The sequence below is a fragment of the Rhinatrema bivittatum genome, chromosome 9 (genome assembly GCF_901001135.1).
Source record: "Rhinatrema bivittatum chromosome 9, aRhiBiv1.1, whole genome shotgun sequence".
Classification (NCBI taxonomy): domain Eukaryota; kingdom Metazoa; phylum Chordata; class Amphibia; order Gymnophiona; family Rhinatrematidae; genus Rhinatrema; species Rhinatrema bivittatum.
Window position 1 is genome coordinate 81,446,618 of NC_042623.1, and position 26,378 is coordinate 81,472,995.

Genomic DNA, 26,378 nt, shown 5'->3' on the forward strand with positions numbered 1-26,378 from the left:
CACTGGCTTCTCTGGTTCATGACCCACTGCTCTTCAGTGGGTCATGAACCAGAGAAGCCAAGGTTCAAATCCCACTGCCACTCCTTGTGACTTTGGGATTGCAAATCCTCTTTAAAGTTCTGAAAAGTGGACAATAAAGTTTAAAAAAGGGTATTTGTAAAGAATTAGCCCCTGTAAAGAGCAAAGATTTTCTTCAAAACGTTTGTTCATTTCCATTTCTTGAACAGCCACTGGGATGCTTCAGAACTCCAGTGAGATCAATTTTTTTTTTTTTGCCAGTGAGTATAGATTTTCTTGTAACTCTGACAAATCTTCTACTGGTGGCATACTTATGAGCCTCCGTTTCTGCCTTCTCCCAAAGAAGCCGGCTGCATTCATTATTGCCAGATGAGACAACCAAACTTGGCCAGGCACCTGGAGCTGCTTACTCCTGGAAGCAGAGATTGGGGGTGCTCCGCAGGCAGCATGCATGGCCTCTCAGCACACATTACCATCTCTCTCCAAATTCCCCTTGCTGGTCTAATAAATGTGGTGGTGATGGCAGCTACGGCCGAGGGGACTCTCCACAGAGACCTCCATGACCTTCATTAAAAAGGAACAAGAGCTAACAGGATAAAAGGAAATACCGTTCTTCCCACGCCTTAGAATTAGGCAGTCATAGCGCACACAGATTTGTTAGATGCACCATAATACATCCTGGAGGCTACTACTACTTTCTACACTGACAGACTGAGAAGTAGACATTTTAAGCAACATCTTGTCCATACTTACCATTCAGCTTACTGTCAATCTTTTTATCATCCATTTTAACATAGAAATTAAGTGGCAGGGTTTCATTTGCATCACGATAAAACTGGGGGGGGAGGAAAGTCAAAGAATCAAATTACCACCAGGCATTATAAAAATGTTGCAGTTTTCTTCTCTACCATCCTAGAGTTACAACAACTACTGACCCTACTCAAAACAGATTTATTTAGCAAGACAGGGAGATTCACGGTCAAGGTTTGTACACAATCTAGGGCAGTTAAGAGCTAGAACGTAACCTAAACCAGAGCCGTCAGGCTGCATATCTTATTTGGGAGCTAGCAGCGTCAGGACTAGGCTAAATTAATAGGCTGAATTTAAACCACACTGCCAAGTCTACATCCTGATAAAACGTTTTAACTTCCCATGTGTCTGGCCATGCATCTGCATAGCCTATTAATATGACAGAATATTCCATAGCATAGCAAAGAAAAATTGTAATAAAAATTTATACATTCACAGGGAGCTTTTGGTACTAAATTTATTACTCTGTCACATTCCAGTATGTGTTACACTGCACAGAGAAATGTACCCCATATTTCCTGTGCTAACATTGTGTATTCTAAAGCAGTGTTTCCCATACCTCCCCCTGGAGGTTTTTCAGGATTGCGACAATGAATATTCATGAGAGAGATTTGCATACCCGGAGTCTCCAATATATGCAAATCTCTCTCATGTATGGTCATTGTGGATATCCTGGAAACCCAACGGGTTAGGTGTACTTCCAGGAGATGGTTGGGAAACACTGCTCCAAAGTATTAGCGGATCCTCTTCTGGAAGAAAAGCTGCTACGGCCTACAGAGTGCACACGGAAAAAACTTGCATTCTTTTTTTTTTTTGTTCTCTTATTCCTGCATGTGTGTGCTAAATCACAAAACCAAAAGGAAAATGTGCTGCTTCTTCTGTTTCGGGTTAGAAAGGACACAAAAGAAATGTCAGTGTTTCGCGTATCGTTTTAAGTGACTGAACATCATTCATTTGGGCTTGCCAGTCAGAGTGCCATTTGGCCCAGAGAACACAAGTATCAAAGGCAAGTGGATTGCCCCTAAACAGGACCAGCTCTAGGCTAACCAGCACCCAGGGCCAAAAACTGACAGGCCGATGCAATATCACACGCGTAAAGGTGTGTGTGTGTGTCCAAACTAGGTGCCCGGTTTTTTTTTCCAACGCGCGCACACGTTCACCTCTCCTGGGAGCGCGAGGCTATATTTTAATTAGCTGCCATGTTAAAAAGGACATGCTCGGCTAAAATTGTGTGTTCCTGGTGCCCAAAAGCATCAGGCACCCGGGAAACATGGCTATGTGCGGGCCAGAAAAACGGGCGCTCAATACGAGCGTCTGTTTTATCCCATTGCAGATAACTCACACACACACACGCCTGCAGTGAGTGAGTATATTGCGCACCCAGAAATTTATTTATTTATTTGTAATCATTGAGCCCTTACATTTTTTCCCTAATTTAATTGCCGAAAGCAGTAGAACTTAGTATTGCAGTGATACTAAATCATAGGACCCACAGAGACCGTTTTGTGGGTTTTTTTTTTTCATGTGCTCTTGACTTGTGGTATAACTTAATGTTAAATTTTCGGCATTAAAAAGGGCGCATTGGCTGACCTGCGATTTTTTGCATCAGGGGGATAATAGCTAACAGCCTCATCTACATGGCATTTACATGTGATGAGCGCTATTAGCTATGCATTTGTTTGGACGCGATTTGGACTTTCTAATCCCCTTATTGCATCGGGTGTTAGTCTAGCACGTCCAACTGCGGGTTAACCTGCGTGCTGAGCGCACTTTATTGCATCGGTCCCTGAAACTGGCAATCCCCGTCCCTTGGCAGCAGCTCTGGCACAACACTCCCTCCTCCAGCAGTGACTGGCACAGTATGCCCAGCTCTTCACACATTTTTCCCTCCCCTCTGCCCAGAACAAATGCACAGCATCCTCTTCTCTCCCCGCTCTTGCCCAGCATTCTCTTTCTCTCCCTCCCCTCCTCCTTGCAGGTTGATTCTTCACCTACCACTGCAGATAGAGGTTTCCTTCCTCTCTTGAATCAATTCTACTTTATTTCTATATCACATATCATAAAATCTAGGAGGGTTTCCAGATTTATATATATATACATAATGTAATTTCAAACAAAAACCACATTGATCTAACTTAAAACTAATTTGTTAACTATTAAAACTATAAAACGTTGATATTAAAAAGTTAAAATAAATGCAAAATATTACACTTAAACAGTCATTCATAATTGTATATAAAAATAATTTTCATCATCTTATGGAGGCCTTGTATACACATTCTTGCACCATTTTTTTTAAACACTTTACTACAAACCTGTTAGACTCTATTCTTTAAATGCTCGCTTAAAAAGCCAAGTCTTATGACGTTTCTTAAATGCTCTAGAGCAGTGATGGTGAACTCCAATCCTCGAGTGCCACAAATAGGCCAGGTTTTCAGGATAACCACAGTGAATATGCATGAGATTTGCATAGAATGACATTCATTGTGGATATCCTGAAAACCTGGTCTCTTTGTGGCACTCAAGGGCTGGAGTTCGCCACCACTGCGCTCTAGAGTCTCTAATCAGCCGCAGCTCTTCCGGCATGGTGTTCCCTAGCCGAGGTCCTGCCACTGCTATTGCCCTCTCTCGCACCTCAGCTATAGATGGAACTGCCAACAGGCCTCTTTAAGGTGCGTAAAAATGAAGCCTTAATCCCAAGTCTTCTGCTTGCAGACATCATATGGAATGAGGCGGCACCAGTACCGCCTTGAGCATGATCACCCTGTGCTCCTCCCCCTCCCCAAGCACCAGTCCTGCTCCTAAGTACTATGAAGAGCTCTTTACTATTGATAAATTAGGCACTGGTGGAACAAGATTTCTTGTTTTGCTCTGCACCATTATCAAAACAACATATATGGGCTTTTCCCACTAAACCTATCCCCCACTAAATCTTTATTGAGATTTATATACCTCCGCATGCTGTAATCTGGAGTGGTTTACAGTTAAAACATACATAGTATTGTGTACAGACATAAAAAAACAAACTTTAAAAACACAGCAGAACAACTATTGACCAAGGCAACACTCTGTATCATCAATTACCGGTTAAGGGCCAGCTCAAATAAATGAGTTTGTTACATTACTTTAAAGGTTTTAGTACATGAACTGAGACACAGTACCGGAGGTAAAGAATGCCACCAAAAAGGCACGCTCTCGCATGTCGGCTGGCCGAGCTTGCTGAGCTGTTGGAATCCCTAACAGACCTCTCTTGGAGGAGCAGTGAGATAGTGGAGGATTATAGGCATGCAAAAACACATCAGCCTAAGGAAGAGCTGCTGAGCCAAAAGGGCAATTTTATAGATGACTTGTGAGTGGCTAGGAAGCCAGTGCAGGGACTTAAGCATGGGAGTGATATGGTTGCACCTGGAAAGCCCTGAGATTAGCCTTGCTGTGGTGTTTTGTAACATCTGTAAAGCCTTTAAAAATGCAGCTGGAAGCCCAATATAGAGAGCACTGCAGTAATCTAATAAAGGCATTTATTTTATTTTACTTCTATTGACTGAACAGTCTCCATAGTCCACTTGTATCTAAGATAATGCTCGTATAAGGAGAGAGCCAGCATTGTGAAAGCCTCATTCCTCTCATTGAAGCTGTAATGGTACCTATGGGAGCCACTGGCTCCACAGCTTCTTTCCTGGGTTACATGGCAGGTTTAGCCTGCAAGGAGGACCCAGAAAAAAAGGCTTTGCTAGCCTAAGTACTGGGCTACCACCCATGAACCGAGAAGCACTGGAAAGAGTGAAAACTTGTTAGCAGTAATGCTACACGTACCTTTCTGCTTTGGAAGCTGAAAATTTCGTCTTTACTCTGTACGTGAGCTTTGAACTCAAATTCATCATTTCCGACAGTGAATGCAGTGAAGGGCTTCTCCTGTGCAGAATTAAAAGTTACAGCATTTACTAATCCCATTATGTAATAGCACCAATGGTAGAGTTATAACGAGGTGGGAACCTGGGAATAAATCATTTAATAATGAACAATCCTTCCCCAGACAGTTGCAACAATTTCCATAGAAACACCTTCATGGAAACAGGGACCAACCAAGCTGACAGCAGAAAAGCAAATCTTTAAGGGAGACACATAATGGGGGGGGGGGGGGGGGGGGGGGGGCAGTCAGAAGGATAAGGGCGAGGAGTCAAAAACTGGAAGGCAAAGTGCACAAAAATTTGCTCCCATCTCTTCTCCCCTCCCTTGAAACACATGTGATTTGACAAAAAAAATATATGCTCAGACGGAAAGCTTTTATAGATCCTGAAAGGCAACAAATCATCAGCTTAGAAGAGGTTGGCAAACAGAGACCACCTCCAATGCTCTCACCTTGCCCCTTCCCCACAATAATCTTCTGTGTATGTGTTATACAGCAAAAGTGTCAGATTACCACCAAAACGTGTGGAAATTATTAGCAATAAATTAGACCAAACACCTTCAGAAGGCTCTTGTTAAAAAAAGATTATCTGCTGTTTTGAAACCTTTTATGGCAAAGGCATATTTTTGCAATGCCAGTAAAGCAGCCATAAAACAAGGCGAGATGTGCTACGGAATCTCTTTGACAGGCCGATGCAGAAACCTGCGCGATGCAATTCAGCGCACAATTTCCTAACGCATGGGCTAACTTTTTTTTTTTTAATTTTTTAACTCCCGATGCATTAAGCTAATGTTATGCTAATGCATGTGGAGTTAAAAAGTGTGCAATCCAGTTGAAATGTGCACATTTTAGCCATTTTAGCTGGGTGTGTGTGTGTGTGTGTGTGTGTGTGTCCTGCAGGTGACAGCGTAGACTTGGAGAAGTGAGCACATTTATCAATCATGAGGACTGAAGAAATAACTGCATTTTCCAAAAGCAAAAGTTCTAGTCATTGTCACACTGCTTCCTTTCTCATGAGAGAACAGTCAGGCCGATTCTGTAAAGCGTGTGGGAAACGGGCACTCTGTGTTGAGCACCCGCTCTCCCAACGCGCGCCCAGCCACCTCAACTGGGCACGCGATCCTACATTTAAATGAGGGGTCGCGCTAAAAAGGAGGCGCTAGGGACAACAGCGCGTCCTTAGCAGCGGAAACCCAGGAGCAGTGGCTGTCAGCGGGTTCAGAAAACAGATGCTCAGTTCTATGGGTATCTGTTTTATGAACCCGCTGACAGCCACTGGTTTTCCTAACCTGACCCGCCAGCACTTCTTTTATTTTTAGTCTTTTTTTTTTTTACCTTTTGGTTTGTCCGACTTAATATCGGTACAATATTAAGTCTGAGGATGTACAGACAAGCATATTTTCTGCTTTTCTGTACCCTTTTTCTGGCTGCTCAGAAATTAACACCTGCCCTTGGGGAGACACTAATTTCTGAGTGTAGAATATGTGGATCGGCCACACATTTTGTTTTTTTTTGTATCCTGGGCAAACGACTAATAGCCTTATCAACATGCATTTGCATGTGATGAGCGCTATTGGTTTTGGTGGGGGTTGGACACATGTTTTCAACATGCTAAACCCCTTACAGCCCTCCCATTCTTTAAAGTTGGTATAAGGAAAGGATAGAAAAAACATTTTTTCTGGGCTTTTTGTTTATGGACAGGCAGAAATAGCAAATGCTTCTACAACCACACATTTGTTTTTGAGATTATGGTTTGCCACATTAGGTCATGATACCTTTCCTTTGAATTAACACAGGAATTGTCCAGCGGTGTTGTAGCACATGAGCTTTGGAATTACAGAACTGATTTAATTCACTTACCTGATAATGTTGGAGATTTTTTCCTTTAAAGGTTATGTTTGTCTCATGCTCCATAGGTACTATGGATGGGTCAGGTTCAAAAAACTGTGGGCAGTCTTCCTCCTAGGAATAAAACCAGTAGATAAAGGAGCAGATAATGCCTCTGTACTGGTCACCAAGAAACTTCATCTGGAATACTGTGTCCAGTTCTGGAGCCTGTATAGGCAGAGTAGAGCTGTCCAGACATTGATTGCTAAAATAGTGCTAGGCCTGCAGCAAAGGCCCAAGACTTAAGGATCTAATTATGCATACCTTAGAGGAGAGAAGCGAGAGGGAGTGTATTAAACAGACATTCAAATACCCAGGTTTTGAAAAATCCACTCACCTGCTTATCGGGCATGAAATTGGATTTTTTGGTGGCCAAAGCATCTTTTGCCCCAGTCAGGGTCTGGGAGAACAGAGAGGGAGCTACAGTAGATGGGTAGTGAGTAGAGGATGAGAATGAAAGCATGGGGATGGAAGAATATAGGAGGATGAGGGAATGGGTGTGTGTGTGGGGGGGGGGGGGCGGTGGGGGAAGCTCATCTGGGTGAGACAGGGAATGGAGAAGGAGGGGAGAGACAGACCTGCATGGGGCAGGGGTAGGGTTATGCATTTGACATGGAAGATAAAATATGTACTCCTGGTGACCCCCCCCCCAACAAAAACATTAGGGAGGAGGGGTGAGACCAGCGGCAAGGGTACATGACAAATACTTTTCATTTCTGGTAAGTTCTGGAGGACTTTTCCAAACCATGCAAACACCTCAAAGGTGGAGACGAACGATACTCGAATTAAAAAAGGCATAGGATAAACACAAAGGATCCACAGGGTGGTAATGAGGCACTGAGCTAACCTGCACAGACAGACAGTTATAATTCTAAAAGCCTTGCTGGGCAGAATGGATGGGCAGTTTGTGTCTCTCTTTGCGTCACATTGCTCAAGAAGCAAACATTTTTCAGAGGAAAGAAAATTCTAGAGCAAGAGATCAAGATAAAAGCCTCTAAGGAAGTAAACTCTGGACTATCATTAGAAAATATTTCTTCAAGGAAAAGGACGTAGATGGCTGCATGGCCCGGGCAAGCCAAATGAGATGGAGGCAAAAGCAGACACAGAATTCAAGGGAGGATAGAACTAGCATAGAGGATCCTTAGATTTCAAGGGAACATGGGACTAGCATAGAGGAGCCTTAGAATTCTAGACAGCAGGGGGCTAGATAGAGGAGCCTTAGAATTCTAGAGAGCATGGGACTAGCATAGAGGAGCCTTAGAATTCTAGACAGCATGAGACTAGCATAGAGGAGCCTTAGAATTCTAGACAGCATGAGACTAGCATAGAGGAGCCTTAGAATTCTAGACAGCATGAGACTAGCATAGAGGAGCCTTAGAATTCTAGACAGCATGAGACTAGCATAGAGGAGCCTTAGATTTCTAGAGAGCATAGGATGAGCATAGAGGATCCTTAGATATCAAGAGAACATGGGACTAGCATAGAGGAGCCTTAGAATTCTAGACAGCAAGGGGCTAGATAGAGGAGCCTTAGAATTCTAGAGAGCATGGGATGAGCCTTAGATTTCAAGAGAGCATGGGACTAGCATAGAGGAGCCTTAGAATTCAAGAAAGCATAGGACTAGCATAGAGGAGCCTTAGAATTCTAGACAGCATGAGACTAGCATAGAGAAGTCTTAGAATTCTAGAGAGCATAGGATGAGCATAGAGGATCCTTAGATATCAAGAGAACATGGGACTAGCATAGAGGTGCCTTCGAATTTAAGAAAGCACGGGACTAGCATAGAGGAGCCTTAGTTACAAAGAAGCGAGGGGGAAGCCAGAGATCAACTGATGCCTATGCTAGTGCACTTGGAAGTAAATTGAACAGACCAGATTTGCTATCATATAGTGTTTGGGTAATTGCCAGGTTCTTGTGGCCTGGTGTTTGGCCTCTGTTGGAAACAGGATGCTGGGCTTGATGGACCCTTGGTCTGTCCCAGCATGGCAATTTCTTATGTTCTTATATTCTGTATTCATGTGCAATGTAAACTTAGAAAAAAAAGGTGACTAGACACCAAAACAAGACTGACAGACAGACGTGTTGGAGTGGTACATATTATGCCAAGCATAGAGCCTTTAGAAGCTATCTAGTTTATGTACAGTATTCAAAGAAGTTTTAGTTGGTGCTATAAAGTGTAAAACGTAACTTTAAATATCATTAGGATGAGAATAGGATACATCCCCCATCTGGAGTTTGTCTGATGCCTCTATTTGTTTATTCGGAGGGAGACATCTCCAGAGTGGTGCCTGTTAGCAATGTTTCTACAGGGCTTTTAACCCGGAACAGCTTGTCGTACAGAATCCTGAGCCACAAATCCAGCCGGGGTCTCCATAACCAGCCCTGGCCTACCACCATACTCTTAAATAGAAGGGCCATTTCTCCTCCTCAGTCTTACCCCATTTGGTTTAATCACATTCTCCTTTGCAGAAGACTCTTCACATTTATGATTTCTCCAATCCCACTGACAGTTATATTTGCTGCTTACACAAGAAATACACCTGAAAGCATGATAAGGAAAACCAGCATGAAACAGAGCAAGAAATGACATTTAGCATGGCTAAAGGAATTCAGAAACCGTTCCTAAGCAAAAAAAAGGCAAATGAACAAAATATTATCAGAACAAAACCAGCGACATAAAAAGTCAAATCATCATAATGCCCGATTTGTGTTATGCATAGAAAACAGCAAAGTTAATGAACAACCGGATCTATGTTAGTGGGTTGATGCATCCAAATTCAGGACTTACTTAGGGAAAAAATTATGGTCAAAAGTTAATTGGAACATTTTCCCAATAAAACCAATCAAGTCCTATGTTAAATACATGCAGTTCTGAGGCTCTTCACATCTGAGAAGGGTCACGAGTTCACACTCTGCATTATTTTAGAGCTGCTCTAAATTGCATGATAAATGATCAGCCTCTTTACTCCTTTGTAAAATGTAAAGGAGCTCTGATGTCATCAATATCTGGGACTGGGTGAAGGAAGCACAGCAAGCAGGCCTCTGCCATGATGTCACCGTGAAGTAAGGGCAAGACGACTAAAATGCTTGACTACACTTACATATGCCTCATTTGATTATGGGAAAAATTATTTACAAAGCCTGACCTGCATAGGGAAAAAGGATAATTAAAATAACAGAAATTTATCATTTCAGGTGGGGAAATACTTTTACATTACCTGACAACATACCAAAGAATGTTATATAGGAGCTGGGGAATAAATTTCAAAAGGATGGAGCGTTCGTGACGCACCCTTCCTTATGGAATCCCAGCCACTGAGAATGGTGGTCAGACTCGGGGTATGTGTATAGTGGGTCCTGGATGAAGGTGCAATCTCTGTCAAAAGGATCGTCACCGGAATGGTTGTGTCAGATTGAAAATGCATGTGTGTTTTTGTGGAGGAAGGGGAGGGGAGGAAGGGGGAACTTAAAAACTGGGGATAATCCCTTGAGTAGCTGTGAATGAAGGTTCATAACACTGCATCCCTAGGAGTGGCCGATTGTGATTGCACTGGAAACCAAAAGGAGCAGGAGGAAAACTGCCAGCCAAAATGTAAAAAGGAAATAAAAAGCTCGTATTTATAAAGCATGGGACTTGCATACCCCTCAGAATTGGTCATGTGCTACTGCAAGAACGTCTATTCATTACCTCTCTCTCTCAAATATTAACTGTACCAGGTTATTGCCGAAAGCAGGAAAGAATCAGTGAAATCGTTTTGTGAACAGGACAAAAATTAAAACAAGTTTTGAATTCTTACGGGAGATTCTCCGATAAGTTCATTGCTTCCTCACAGTCGTAGAAAGGGTATCGGTAGGATGCAAAGAACACTGTAGAATTGAAGGTCAGTCGAATTTCAACAAAAACATGATCTACATTAAAAAAAAAAAAAAAAGATCAAACAGAAAGCTGGAGTTTGTCAACTTCAACATGCAATGGTCTACATGAAATGACCGCGCCAGACAGGGGAGAATGTGATGCTAGGAAGCAAAACAGATCATCCTAACTGGCTGATGGAGATCAGCGAGGCACAGGTCACTCGAGGAGCACAATCAAAGTCTGGGCTGCTCCCCTCAGCACCGCTGCTAATTCTGAACTCGGGTACAAGGTGCTCTGTTGCCAGGGCATTTATTATTAGGACTGGAGGAAATGGGAAAGGGAGATTACAATGGAGAGGAAGAGAAAAGTTCTCTTGTGATGATTTTATTTTCTCTTAATAAATCTTGACAATTCTATAGAGAGCAGAAAGCGAGCTGCTCAGAAAAGCTGGTCACAAGGCACGCAGGAGAGGGGCTGGCATTAGTTGCCCCCACTCCCCTCCCAGGACATAGCTAGAAACTTTAACCCAGGGTTGGCTGGAATGTTAAGTATTAAACTTTAAGGAGGAGGAGGAAAGGAGCTGTAGTAACATGCTGGTATGGCTGAGAGCTGCTCTTCAGGTATTTATTTTTGACCAGAGGTTTAATTGTCCTGCTTTGGCAATAGGCATTACATGAAAGTGTCCCCACTGGGGATTAGGAAGCATGGCATTAACCAAGGGCACCAGCTCTGTGGGTGTTTGAACCTCCTCTATCAGATCAGCCTATGTCGCCTGTAATCTTTCAGAGTCGCTGACAGCCAAGAGGTGAGAAGAGAAGATCAGATCAGATATTAGGGATTCTCCAGCACCCACAGAGCTGGCTCCTATGGCATCAAATCTTCCCCCCACACCAATACTGTAATAGATTTTTGGTCTTAGTCAAAAGTTCATAGCTCAGATCCTGCACTTGCACCCTTAGCCAAAAACAAAACAGAAATGGAATACTGCTCTAGGCCTATTTAATCTGAAATCAGAATATTTCAAGCTACTGCACTATCCTTCTCCCTAGAGTTTCCATAGCAGTGCCCACAACACCCGTTTCCAATTCATCAGCTAAGGCCCCTCTCACAAAACAGACTGTGGCAGCAACAAGGTATATTACACTTATTTACTGCTTGGATTGGTGATGCGTTTTTGTGCAGTTGCAGTTGTAAAGCGGCCTGGTTGTACTATTGTACATTGTGATGAAATGCAATTTCCCTTTTATTTTACAGGCACAATCCGGGCTGGATTTAAGATTTTGGTGCCCATAGGCAGAGAATCATGGCTGTGCTGCTTTGAAGCTATGCTAGCACATTGCCCTAATAAAGAAAGCCTGCATTATTCATGCCTTCAAAATCTGGCACCTGGTTGCCTATGCCTAAATCCAGGTCTCGCCAGAATGAAACATTTCTAATATCAGTAGTGTCCAATTATATAATGGAGAAAAGCTAGGTGTAAATGTACAGAGAACAGGGAGTATAGGTTACACTACAATCCCTCATGCATGCTCAATAAAATGACTTTCTAAACTGCAATATAAGAGCAGATCAGGTGTTTGCAGTCAACCCAACTGCAGATATCCTCCTAGGCAGCAGAACAAATCTCTTTACCTTTTCCTCTTGGCGTGAGAGGTATTTCTGTCGGAGTCTCGCATGTAATGCTTCCCAAGGGCTCCAGGCGTGCCACAACGGTCCTCCCAAGGAACTCACACTTCAGCTGGTCATCCTCCGTTAACGTTATCGGGGGGCTAACAGTCAGGGTGACCTACAACGAAAGTCATTCACTTTAAAACTGAAACCGTGAGAACAATTTCTCTCCACCTCACAGGAGGCTTCCTTTCCAGTTACTGAAGATGATGCGATCAGAATGGTCAAAGGAAAAGAAGATTTTTAAGAAGGGGATAAAGAAAATAATCTCCTTGACAATTTACTTAAATTTAAAACAAATGGAAAACCGTCAACAACTCAACATGAGAACAGTTCTGATCTCTTAGCAAGTGGCAACTACGAGGAAAAAAGGCACGCTTGAAAGCCATTTCCTCGAATAAAACAGCATTCTACCCAAGGAAAAATGGCTCTTGGGACATTGCCCACCCCGGGTGTAGTTCCAGTACGCCAACTTTCACGTATATTGGAGAGGAAGCAGTTTCCCCAGGCAGGAGCATGGTAGGGCAGGGTAGATAAAAACAAAACAAAAAAAACGTATGCACATAGTTTTGATTGGTAAAAGAATCCGTGGAAAAAGGGAAGTGAAAATCTTGACAGATGCACTTCCCTCTGCTGCAATTTTCAGAGTAAACATACCCGCAGGCTTTGTAGCTATTCAGTTAGCATAACAATCGTGCCCATAACCTATTCATTAGCAGAGGCTTGACTGTTGCAATTGTATCAGGGCATCCCACAAAAATCCCTTATGCATCTGCAACTCCTTTCAAATATGGCTGCAAGGCTACTGACGGGGAAAAAAACTAATTTAGCTATCATACTTTGTCTCTCCCAGGGATCCTGCATCAATAAGGGAAAAATTCAAGGTTCTGTCTATAATCTTCAAATGTTTAAAGCAGATCTACTAGCACGTCACCAAAAAACATGAGATCATCTCAGCAAGCTTGACTGGAGGTCCCTCGTGGGTCCAGCAATAAATTAAACCCTAAGTATTTGGAATGAGACACTTTAGAGATCCATCTATAATACAAGCTATCTTTCTTTCAGGAAAAAAAATTTAAGATTAGGTTTTGAAGCAAACTTGTGTCTAAGTTATTAACTGCTATGGTATGTGCTTGCATAACCCATGGGTTTGTAATCCCAGATAAAGGCCTCAGGAAACACACCCCAAACACAATTCTTACAGTCAGATCTTCCCAAGCACTTATGTTATCTGAGAGGTTGATATTCAAATGCCATTTAGACGGATAACTGAAAAAAGTTATCCGTCTAAAAGGCTAACTAGCAATATTAAATGCTGCATGTAGCTACGTTCTAGCTGCATGTAGCTACGTTCTAGCCGCACAACGCCTCCCACCTGGCCCCAGAATGCCGCAGACTCCTGCACCTAGAATTTAGCTGCAGAATTCTGGGCATTCTGGGGGCAGGCAGGAGGTGTTCAGGGAGGAGTGGAGTGAGCCGCATAACAAATGCAGCTAATTCTGGTTGTGCCGTAGGGCTGTCCTAAAGTTAGCCGGATATACTTATCCGGCTAACTTTAAGATAGTCGGGTGGTGCTGCCGTGCAGTTGAATATCCCAGTTAAGTTAGCAGGGGGAACGCGATAACCCTTCTAGAATCCCTCTGTATAGTTTTTGGTAAAGAGAACTGATAAGTGTTCTGTGGTAAACTACAGCAATAAGCACACTGGAAGCAATAAATTGGATTCCATCATAACTTTTACTGATAAATTGTATAGTTGATGGGAAAATTAGTTACAGCTTGGATATGTCAAAATAGGTTGTTATATAGTTACTTCTTGAATAAATTTGTGACCTTTTCTGTTTCAATAGACTTATATTGATGTGCTAATCCAAGTCCAGTTAATAAGTTTATTATTTCTCTTTCTTCCAAATCAGTTTGTGGAAGTTTGTAAACTTCCTCCCAATTGATATAGGATAGTCCTTTTTAGACAATCTGATAAAGAAAGTCCAGATCCCTCAAACCTCTCTCATTGTTCTTCCTTCTCCTCACTACTCTTAGTTCCTCAAAGGCACTGGTTTTACTCCTCTTCTCTCCTTGAGATAATGGACTTAAGGATGGATCCAGGAAGTCTCCTTTCCAAAAAGTGGATGAAGATCCATCCCTCCCTCCAGGCCTCCTTACAACACCGCTCCTTAGATTACATATATGAGCCCCTGGACTGAGTACTCAGGCATGTTAGAAAAAAAATACAACTCTTAAAATATGAGATGAAGAAGGTGGAAAAACTCCTCTCTCAGGGAACACAAAAATACCAAGCTGTGACTCAGTCCTTCAAAAGAGTGAAAGCTCTTGGTCTCCTTTTCTGAACCCAGGTCTCATTCCAAGAGACCCCCACATGCCTTCCTCTTTAAAAGCAAGCAAATCCAGGCAACAGCCATGGATGTGCTGTCCCTGGAAGGGTCAACTAAAAATGCCACACCTTAAAAAGATGGCAGGGGTTTAACATACTAAGGGATGGTTTCAAATGGGTGCATAGATGCAAATGTGTGTGTCTATCGGCGCGCACCCAGAGACTCAACAATTTTATACATGCGTACATATGCATGCATGCTATAAAACAGCCTAAGCACACATATACGTGCACCTAATTTTAAGCTTGTGCATGCCCAGTAGCGTAAGCCAGATTTGAGCCATGTGAGGGAATTTTTTAACAGGCGTGTGTCCATGCCATGACCAGTTTCACCAGTTTGTCCTTCAGTTCGCCTGGTCTAGAACTAGGTCCTCCAACCTCCACCCGGTTCTTTCGCCTGCATTCCCCCAGTTTCCCAGACCCCTTAAATCCCTCATAGATGCCACAAAACAGTTTTATTAAGACTTATGCCTCCTCCATAGCAGAAGCAATGTTCCTTGGCACTGGGCCTGCGCCCAGGCGCAGAGATACTTGTGCGCACATCTCTTGGCCCCGCCCCAGAACGCTCACCCCCCCCCCCTTTTTTTGGCCTATGAGATGTGCATGCATCGGCACTTGTGCACATCTGGATGTCTTATAAAATCGGGTGGACACGCACAAGTACCACATGTGCTGCCATCTCCTGATTCTGGCGCATGCCCGGCTTTTAAAATTCATTTTAAAGAGAATACCATTGCAGATTCCACATGGGGGAGCTATAAACCCACATTAACTATTGTTTCATCCCCTTTGTTATTTGGAACATTCCTTCTCCTCACTTGCATTTGTGCATCCATGCTACGCTATGTATTTGATTTCATAATTTGTATGCTATGCTCTATTACTTGATGTTGCTTATTTTGTAATCTGCCTTGCTCAGAATTATGGATAAAGTAGACTATCAAATATGACTGAAAATATTAATAATTAAAATGCAGAGAAGATAGGCAATCGGGGAGATGCTTCAGGGAATCAGCTGTTTTACTACGGACTCTTGGAATGTACCATTACATCCACAGCACAGAAGTTCTATAGGCCACAATACTTTACAAAACAGGACGTTGTAGTCCCCCAGCTTTCAAGACCTCCTAGGTTTCCTTCATCAGATGTGGAGAGGCAGTTTCTGAGGTCTGAAAAACTCATGGTGCTTCATCATCTTACTTTTTGCCCTTAAAAATATATCACAGCCTACAAAGACTCCAGTTTTCTCCGGGATCAATACAGTTACTTGAATTCCACATGACATCTACAGGATTGCTACAATGAAGTTTTTCTAGTTCAAATTGGAGATAGGACAATTTGCGAACCATGGCACTACCCAGCCGCCAGCTATTTTACTCTTGGGCAAGGTTTAACTCATGGTATTTGGAGATCTGATTAAATTAATTTAGAATAAAGTGAGAATAAAGTTCTCAATGAGAGTTTTTCTATATTATTGTAACCATATCAGAATCAAATTCATTTACACATGTACACTGTTTTAGGTCCTGTATCTTTGTTATTTCCTGACTTTTCTGTATTGTGAAGAGTTTTCAAATACCGATCCAAAAATTTCCATACAACTCTAAGCACTGAATGATGGTTTAGTTCTGGTTCTGGAGTTTTCAGTCTATCTACAATTTTAAAAAGCTGCTATTATCAAGGAGCTATGGAAGTGAGCTAAAAGGTATGTGACTTCCTGGAACTCATTTTAAACCTTGGTGAGCAGAGTTTCTGATTTTTTTGAATGCTAGCATTACTGTAAGTATGTGTCTGGCTATAAGGATGAACTCATGTGCTCTCTGTAGTACACGCTCATGTGATAGCATCCCCGTAGTCATTTCACGCATGTGAATCCAGCAGAGTTGTTGCACAACGTCAATGAAGGTCTGTTGGGGTGCTGCCCATGCTGTATGTCACGGTAGGTTTTGGTCATTTAGTGCTTATGTGCCATGTGTTGATTGCCGAAGGGGGATAATGGGTGAATGCCATCGTGCAGTTCAGCATTGTCCACATGCTCTTGCTAGTGTTACTAACTTTTACTCTTTGCTGCAGAGTCAGATGTTACCAGTTAGAGTGCTGCCATTTTGAAAAGTGGTTCGATTTCTATTATCCTCCTGCTATACCTTCTGCCAAAGCTTCTGAAGGCTGGGACACGTAATAGAAGATGGGAACAGAGAAGTCCACAGCTATCGCAAGAAGCTGCCTACTTTTCGGAGTACCAACTGAACAAAAAAAGGTGATAAATATGTTCAGGGAAAAAAGGAAAGAGACCTAGGGAATAAGATCGGAAGAAAAAAAAAAAAGGTAGTTGCCTAATTAGATATTTTTGCACCCAGGGCTCCAGGCTCAGTCTTCCTCTCTGGGCCTTCTCACTTCTTTCTGATTCCTATCTTCATCTTGTAGCAGCAGCAGTATGGGCAGGGCCAGCAGGTGCTCACAGGGCCCACCTTTCCCCTCTTACCACAGGCTTCATTTTCCCATTTTAAGAATGGCAATGGCAAGGAGGGAGCTGCTGATATTCTGAAGAATATGCTGGGCTGCTAATTTAAATCTACTTCCTCTTAAAATCTCTCTCAAATTTGCCAACACCACTATTCCTACCATTAAGAGACTGCTAGTGAATAAAGTCAATCGGTATTTGACTAATAAATATTTCAATATATTGGACATCTAATATCTTTAAGAAAATTATTTAAAATATAGCCTCAAGAATGAAAATCTTTTCTCAGCTGGAAAACTGTATGAATTATTTGCCACAATTATTAGTGTCAGTGTCTTGAGGCAATTGCAATCTTATGTAATTTGACAGGATAACATGGGCTTGGAAGAAATGAAGAGCTTGACAAGATTAACATTTTTCTAAGCTATTTCTCTTTATGCCCAATTGAGAAATACAGTGATTGTAAAAGGACACTCATTTTGCTTGAATAATCAGTTGAGTAACTAGGCTCTTTCCGAGCATAAGGAAGGACCTAGCAAAAATATCTAAAGGCCAAGACAGTCGGCACTGTTCATCTCAACTAAATCAGAGATAACCGGAACATAACTTTCTTCCCTTCATCTTCAAATGGGCCACTTCATGCGGGTCTGTAGTGCCTATCGCCAGCTCATCCAGAGCCGGGGCAGAAAGAGCCTGTTTCCTTACCTCTCTAGACCCCGTGTGCTTCCGACTCATGCTTTCAGGGCTGGCACTCACAATGGCCATGCACGTGCCTCCTGGACTCCACAGCCAATGGTTTTCCTCAGCAGCTCTATCGCAGTTCACTTTTCTCGTACACCTGAAAGAAGAATTTCCAGACAGCCCGATTAACCTTAAATCCATGCAATATCCCATGGGTTAATTTCAATGCCAAAAGCACACGAAAAAAAAAAAGAACATTCATTATCAATCAGTTTTACTACGTTAAACATAGGCTCCATGCTGGGTCAGCCATGTGGAGGAAGCCTGGGTACAATTCCCATATCAGGTCCTCTGCTCCTGGGTCAGCCAGTGATAGCAATGCTGCAAACACATATTGCATGGCTTGTGTTGCAAGTCTTGTATCATTTCAAACATCTTCTCAATGTTTAGTTTGAAAAGGTACTGCCCTCATAACTCAAAAAGTACTCAGGTGAGGAGAGGGGCCTCCCAAGTGACCTCTACAAAAGCATTGCTACTTCCTATTTTCCTGCTGATCCCCTTCCTTATGAACCTGAATTGCATTATTACATTGATTTTCTTGAGATCAATGTAAATTATTCAGGAATGGTAACTTACAAAGTTGGGCGCGGGCACACTGACAGATGTGCACTGGCACACGCCCAGGGATGCAGCTATTTTATAACATATGTGCATACAGGATAGCATAGGCGCGTGTATGTGTGCCCTCTATTTTGCACCTGGGCACGCACGGTTGCACACATCCGGGTCTGAGCCGTGTAACTGGAGAATTTTGTATCCGACACACATCCACACCATGACCAGTTTCACCAGTCCTCCAACCCCCCCGGTTTAATAGCTTTTATTCCCCCCCCAGTTACCCCAAACCCTTTAAACCACTCTGATATAGCTGCCTTTTTTTTTTTAAACTTACACCTCCTCCATAGCAGAAGTAAAGTTACATGACATTAGACCTGGGCATGCGAGTATTTTCGCACACATCTCTTGGCTACACCCTTTAATGCCCATGCCTCACCCCTTTTTGAATCCGAGTGAGATGTGTGCACAGCAGGAGATGCGCACACAAGTGGGTGCTTTGAAAATTCCGTGGGTGCAGGTAAGTTCGACTTGTGTATGCATCTCCTAACTGATGTGCGCGCTGGGCTTTTAAAATTCACCATTTAGATTTTTTCTTGCTCCTCTTATTGGTACATGGCTAATGGATTTTTTACAATCCAATGCATGGATTTGATATTTTTTAGCATCTATTTATTTATTTAAAATCTTTTCTACACTGTCGTTAAGTTATTTACCATCACAACGGTTTACAAAGTAGGCACAAATAATAAAAAGAAAAATAGTTAAAGTTATAGAAGTACCAATGATGAATTTTAATATGACGACTAATTGATGAATTACATATATTTTTCTTTCTGGAACATGTTTCATGGTTGAGGTACATGTAAATCTCACCTGCAATTTTAAATTTTAACTAAGTTTATCAGTGTGATTGAAAAAAGGAGTCAAGCACATAGAGGCTAAGTTTTCCAAATCCTTTACCAGTCAATCAGTTTTTTCAAGTCCCCTTCCATTTTTTTCACCCCTTCTAGTATATCTACTCAGTTACAGATTTTTGTATGATTTGCAAACAAACCTTTTCCCCTCAAGTTACCTCACAAAGATATTGAAAAGAACCAGTCTCCATACTGAGCCCTGGTGTACACTACTTGACACTGCCTTCAAAGTGGACTCCATTTATCACCACACTTTGTAGCCTGCTGTTCAACCAGTTCTCAGTCAACAAGTAGGCATGAATTAGCCATTATGCATGGGTAACTATTCTGACAGCGTCAACATGGACATGGTTGTTAAAGCTCAGTTCACAGGATCTCCCACATGCATGAGCTGTCTCGTGAGACACAGTCTTTTTTCTTCTGAACTACTGCATGGACTTAATCCAGTCTCTCACTTATAATTTTTTCAATCTTTAGCCTTGTGCTACTGCAATTATGTCAACGAAGATGCCAGAGGCCAAGAAGCTCAAGGTAAACAGGTTCAAGGCTTGCATATGTGGGTACTGGAGGTCTATCATATATACACTCCTTATGCTATCATTGCTTGGACCCGGACCATGACTTTTCCAATTGCCACAGCCTTATCAAATGTTCCCCAGGATGCAGCAGTACTGTGCTTAGAAGACGGAGGCCCAAAGGCAAAGTCAGGCATCAGTGAGCAAGAGCCCCAAGCATTGGTGAGAGGTCAAGCATTGGAGACACTGTCAAGGAGTTAAGCATCATCAGGCTCCTGGCACAAGTCATTAAGGCAGGAAGCTTCCCCCCTCTTGATCCCTCAAACATAGGAAGGCTCTTTCCCAGGGCAATGGCTCCTGGATCTGTCTCAGCTCATTAGTTGAGCATGGAAAGAAGTCTGTGGCACTGGTAATCTAGAAAAGAGCCTAAGTGGCTCCCCTTTGTGGCAATACCTTTTGTCACCATAGAGAAGAAATGTGCCATTGGTGCAAGGCTCTGCCAGAGTGTGTGTGCTTCCTTGACACCAAGATGGGACCTAGCATTATTGGCTCAGATGTCATATTTTTTCATGCTTCGCCGGTGGAGCTGTGTTGGGAGGGACCCACAATCTTGAGAAGTTTCGTTCCAATCTCAAAGCTAAAAAATATAAGAAGTTCCAAAGGGATGCCACAGATGACTCTCTTAATGCTCAAAACGTAAACGGATCACTTTTGATCGATCCTCTTTGGTGACTCTTTGGACGAAGAACAATGTCCTTCAGTTTCTACATCTTGCTCTACACCTCAGATTTTGTAGCATTTTTTTTAGATCAGCTATGGTCCCTCAACAGTACAGTCTATGGTCCCTCAACAGTACCTTTGGCCCCACGGCCGCACTCGCCAATGCAGTCCAGAGCACCCTGATCGCATCACACACTCCTATCAGCAACGAATGGTGAATCTGTGGCAATAAATAATAGTGCTTCTACTTTGCCAATCTTTAATTTATCTAACAGATCTCTTACCTCCAATCAGGCCGATACTGTAAAGTGTGCGGGAAAACTTGCACCCGGCCACCTCTCCTGGGCGCGGGATACTGTATTTAAATGAGGGGTCACGCTAAAAAGAAGGCACTAGGGAAAAAAGCACATCCCTAGTGCCTCCTTAGCAGCGGAAACCCAGGAGAGATGGCTGTCAGTGGGTTCAGAAAATGGATGCTCAATTTTTCGAGCATCCGTTTTCCGAACCCGCTGACAGTCACGGGTTAGGAAAACGGACGCTCGTAAACTTGAGCATCTGTTTTCCTAACCTGACATACCTGCATTTTTTTTTTTAATGTATTTATTTTTAACCATTTTGGTTCCTTGCTAGGATATTAAGTCAGAGGATATACAGAAAAGCAGTATTTTCTGCTTTTCTGTACACATTTTTTTGGGCTGTAAAATGTATAAAATGTGCAGATCGGGTGCACATTTTTTTACGATATCTGGTGCAAATTACTAACAGCCTAATCAACATGTATTTGCATGTGATGAGCGCTATTAGTTTTTTGGGTGGGGTTTGGACATGCATTATGACGTGCTAAACCCTTATTGTATAAGGGGCTGTGGATGCGCGTCCAAAATGCATGTACAACAGTGTGTTAAACAGTGAGCTCAGCTGAGCATACTTTACAGTATCGGCCTGTATGAGTTTTAGATCCTACAACGTGGGCTCTCTTTTGTGCCTACCATCTCTTATGATGCCTTTCACACACGCACCTATATATATTGTTTCTGCGCTTGCTTAAGCTAAAATTGTTTTCCATTACAACACAGCCTCCTTCGGACCCATCTGTTGTTTCTAAGTGATCCAGTTGGTACCCACCAGGCCCAATGGACCCCCAAATAGCAGCATTTGAGAATGCTATTTTTCATGACCTTTCACAACTTGAGTCTATTCAAATGCTTGTCAACATTTTAATCTCTCTAAGGCAGAAACTCTTGCAATCCGATCAACTGATTCTAACTTAACTGTCATTAAGTCAGCTGATAAGGGCGGTGGCATAATAATTTTAGACCACTCAGCCTACATCACAGAGGCTGAGTGGTCTAAAATTATCTGATTCCCAGTACTATTGGCCCCTACTGGGTGATCCCACTACTGTACTTACCCTCCACAATTTCTTCCCTTGTACAGGAAAGCACTTTTCTTACATCGCGTGAAGCATCCTTCCTTAAAGAAAAACATTTGGTAGTCCTACATTCTATACCCTCCCTAAAGTTCACAAGTCCATGGTTAATCCACCAAGCCGCCCTTTTGGAACCTTTGTCGAATTTCTTCATCCATTCGTGTCTCAGATTACCTCATATGTACATGATACTAGTAATTTTATCTCTATATTGGAAACTGTACCCTTTGCTCCTCATCCTTTTTTTCCAGTTACCTTGGATGTAATATCTTTATATTCTAATATTCTTCAGGAAGAAGCTATTATCATAGTAGAACACACCTTAAATCAGAGGGCACTCCCTTGACAAGTTTCTATGTTCTTCCTGGTGACCCTCACACATCTGGCCCTTACACGGAATTATTTTGTCTTTCTTGATACATAATCAGCAGATCTAAGGTACTGTGATGGGTGCTACAAAAGGTACCTTCTATCGCTTGCCTCTAAATGTCTCATTTTGAAACCATCTTTATATACTCATTCTCCTCTAAACCTTTTTTCCTTCTGTGGCTTCATTATAGCGACATATCTATGATTTGGACAGGTACTGATGTACAGTTTTTCATGATTTATGATTGGTTAAATAGCTCTAATCCCCATTTACAGTTTGATCATCATATTCACTCTTCTCAAATTTTCCTTTTTGGACACCCTAGTAATAGTATCACATGATTCCTTTGAAACTTACATCTTCTGAAAGCCTACAGTTGAAACACGCTTCTTCATTATTCAAGTCTCCATCCTCCTTTTTTGAGGGACAATATCCCTGTGGGTCAATTTTTTAGACCCAGACGGCTTTGTTCTACTCAGGTGGACTTCATCTCTAAAGCTATCAACATGATTGTCAGTTTTAAAGCTGGGGGTTATCCCTCTAGGCTCATCAGGCACGCTTACAAGCATGCCTTATATGTTAACAGAGATCTGCTGTTCCTCCCTAGGGCTGACGATCTCTAAACACTTGTGTCCTTCCCTTTTTAAATCGGGTATCTATGGTATGCTCTACTATCCGCAAACATTTTATGCCCAATCCTATATTTTGCTCCGCTTTGTGCAGCCTTTGTGATCATCTGATCTCTTCAGAACTCTGGACCCCTGCTATGAAATCACAACCACTAGGTCACCACCCTTGTCAACAGTGCTGTCTGTCCCTTTTCACTGTCCCTTTTTTTCCTTTACACATCCTTCTTTAATCAACACACATGATTTAAGACACTAGCCGATTGCTCTTCTACAGGCATCATTTATATCATTTTATGTCCCTGCCACTCTATGTTGGGAAAACTTTAAGGACACTGTGTACCAGAATTATTGAACATTGTTCATGCCTGTGCATGGGACGATTAGAGGCACCATTTGTTTCTCATTGGCAGGAATTCTCACACACTACATGACCTTAGGTGCTTTGCATTGGACATTATTAAACCCTTTACTAGAGGAGGTGATCTCATATCCCACTTCCTTCGTCGTGAACAGTGTTGGATATTTGAATTGGAATCTCTCTATGCTTTTGGCTTCAAGACATTGAATGGCATTTTTTGAGATATTTTTTTCTGATATCTTCGTGGTTCTTTTGTACTTTTCTTTTTCTCATTATCTAACATTTAGAAACTCCTTACTAGTGCTTTACACTGGGATTGGCTACATTTGATCATGTGATTCCCTGTCTGCTCAGCATGTTTGGTACTTTTTTTTTTTTTTAGTAGATAATTCTTCTGCACCAGTCGTTACTTTGCCAGACGGTGCACGCATGTCACAGCACACACACTTCCTCTTACTAAACGTACCTCCCGGCTCTACTTTCCTTCCTTGTTGCTGACCTATTTTTTGCGTTCTAATCTGCCCTCTTCTTGTAGATGTACTATGCGGTATAAATACCTTCTCTGCCTCTAATAGGCTCCTTCTTTAAGTTTAAATAAATTTCAATATAAGGTATGTGTATTTTCAATTCGATATCCAGTATATATGCTTTTTAAGTGGTCCTTGCATCTAACTGCATTTTTTCCTCAGCTGTTTTTTGGCTGTTCACCTATCTAAAACTTTTTCCATCTTCGGTTGAGGTACAAGTCAGTTTCTATGTCATTCGAATACTTTTTCAGATCATGGTTCACATTCTCCTCCTCATTTCATTTGCCTTTTCATTGGCTTTATATTATGCTCACGCATCTGCAGCGCTTGCCCTCCTATTCTACCTAATGAGTTCTTTAAGAATTTTTTCCGTTTAAACTCTTATCTTCTGTCCTCTTTTTGAGCACTGTTCAGCCATTACTCGCTTTGATCAGAGGTATGGCCTCTTTTTTCCATCCTCCGATTCAGTTTTTTGGTATTTATTTTTATCCTTACTTTAGTTTCCTTAGCCGCTCTCCTGCCACGTTGAGCAGCCCTCAGTGTTTTGGCTTCTTTAAACCCTCTTTGGACTTCAGCTGAGGTACATATAAGGTTCATTTGTTATTTCCCCCTTTTTTTCTGCATTACATGGCTCTTCTTAATGCCTTTCATCTTAAGTTCCATATATTAGTCTTTTCTCCCTCTGCTATTTCCATTTACTCCATTTCCTGCTCGTGTTTCCATACGTTTGCCTTTTGGCTAATTTTCCCTAATAATTTTGAATTAAAATTCTTCATTACATATTTATAGGATCTCTTGGTGATTCCTCTTTTGTCTGACCACTGAGTCTTTGTAGTCTGAATTTAGATTAATCCCAATTGTGATCACTAATCTGATATTTTGTATTTGGTTCCTGTGGCAGTAGTCTTGCCAGAAGCTGTCAGATTTCTGGAAAAAATGTTTTTTTTTACCCTACCTGTGTTTTGTTAACCCTTGCTCTAGGGCCTCTTCAGTTTTACTTGTAATAAATTTTCATAAATTTTTTTTGATATTTCTTAACCACCAATCTTCTTGTTTACATTAATTTATGTTTTTCTATGTTAAAACTTATTTTAAGTTTCTAGCTCTAGTACATTTTTTTTTTATATGTTAAAATGTTTTCTGTGTGTCTCATATTTTAGGGCTCTTGAGTGAGTAGTTTTTTTTGCACAGCAATTAGTGTTTTCTAGCCATACAATTTTTGCTCCTGTTCACAGATTTTGAATATTTATATTTCACTTCTAGATACTGTTGTGGGTTCCTCCCAATGCAGCTCCACTGGCAAAACATGGCCGTGTCGTGGGATTGTATTGAATTGAAATTAACTCATCACAATTAAATCAATCAGTTCAGACTTTGAAAGGTGTAATTCTCCTCAGTGATGTTTTAAGAAGTGAACAGCCTTCACTTTATTTCACACCTTCATTCCTTTATCTTGTCGCTTTATATGTGATCTTTTTACTCCACCAATATTTATTGCTATTGGCACAGACCTTACATTCCAAGGTTCATGCGACACACTTGGTGCAGCAGATAGTGGCACCATCGATGTTGGAGCTGAGCGCTTCAGCACGTTAATTGATGAGACTTGTGGGGGATGGTTTTGTGTTGAAGGATCTACCCGTACTATCCATGGAGCAGCGTGATGGTCAACAGGGATTTGTTGATGCTGTCGAATTCTAAGGGAATTTCTAGTTAGATTCCTTAATGTGGTGATGTATTATGGCTGACAATACTGGGGCTATGCAGAAGAGCTCAATATCCTTTCATATACTGTAGTAACAACTTAAGGCACTTTTTTGGAATTCATTGCCAGACCATATTAGGATTACTAAATGCCACAGCTCTTTCAAAAAGGCTTTAAAAACCTCTCTGTTCAATCAAGACTTTAGTTGAGACACACATATATAATTTCTAGGACTTTACAACTGCAGAACTTTATGTTCATAATATAGCATAATCTGGTGTGGATGCTCGGAGGCAGTTGCCTTTTGTATAATTCTAAAGTTTTGTGTATGTTTTCTTTGCATTGTAATCCACCTTGAACTCTTGTTATTGTGATGAGGCAGATAATACATTTTAAGAAATTCAAATTCAAGGTAGAAAACCATGAAGTGAGCTAAAGAGCAAAGCATATAAGAGCTATAAACAAACTAGATACAACTAGATATTTTCTCCTAAAAAACTGTCATATCACACCAAATAAGGCTTTAGCAAATAATTATTAATATTAGCTTGTTCAATAATCATAATGGGTATGAAACTTATTTGTGAGTACTTCAAAGTTTACCTTCTATGGAACAAAAGCAGAAGTACATAATATAAAAGTTTATTTTAATTTAAAAATGTATAGAACACCTATCAACATTCCTAGGTGGTTTACAATCATACATTCATAAATTAAAAACAAATAAAACAGATATCATTTATAAAAGAACATAAAACATACTATGCTCAGTTACTTAAACCAATAAAAATCAAAATAAATGTTAAAAACTATTTAAAACAAGTAAAATAAGAAATAACACAACACTGAAGGCAGCATGTAAAAAACCCAGGAAGGGCCTCAAACTGCAACTATATCCTAATAATTGCATGTCA

The 26,378-nt window shown here is 41.5% G+C and overlaps 1 protein-coding gene across 6 annotated transcripts in view; it reads right to left on the reverse strand.

Annotated features, from left to right (window-relative positions):
- The window catches only part of PLXNB2 (plexin B2), a 503,243-nt gene that overhangs the window by 61,614 nt on the left and 415,251 nt on the right, over positions 1 to 26,378 (reverse strand). For all 6 annotated transcript variants that reach the window (XM_029617384.1, XM_029617385.1, XM_029617386.1 and 3 more), the window contains 7 exons: positions 17,704 to 17,836; positions 12,111 to 12,264; positions 10,420 to 10,531; positions 9,060 to 9,162; positions 6,596 to 6,697; positions 4,642 to 4,740; positions 772 to 853 (listed from right to left, as the gene is read on the reverse strand). In XM_029617384.1, the coding sequence (XP_029473244.1) occupies positions 772 to 853; positions 4,642 to 4,740; positions 6,596 to 6,697; positions 9,060 to 9,162; positions 10,420 to 10,531; positions 12,111 to 12,264; positions 17,704 to 17,836 (785 nt within the window). The remainder of the gene's footprint in view (positions 1 to 771; positions 854 to 4,641; positions 4,741 to 6,595; positions 6,698 to 9,059; positions 9,163 to 10,419; positions 10,532 to 12,110; positions 12,265 to 17,703; positions 17,837 to 26,378) is intronic.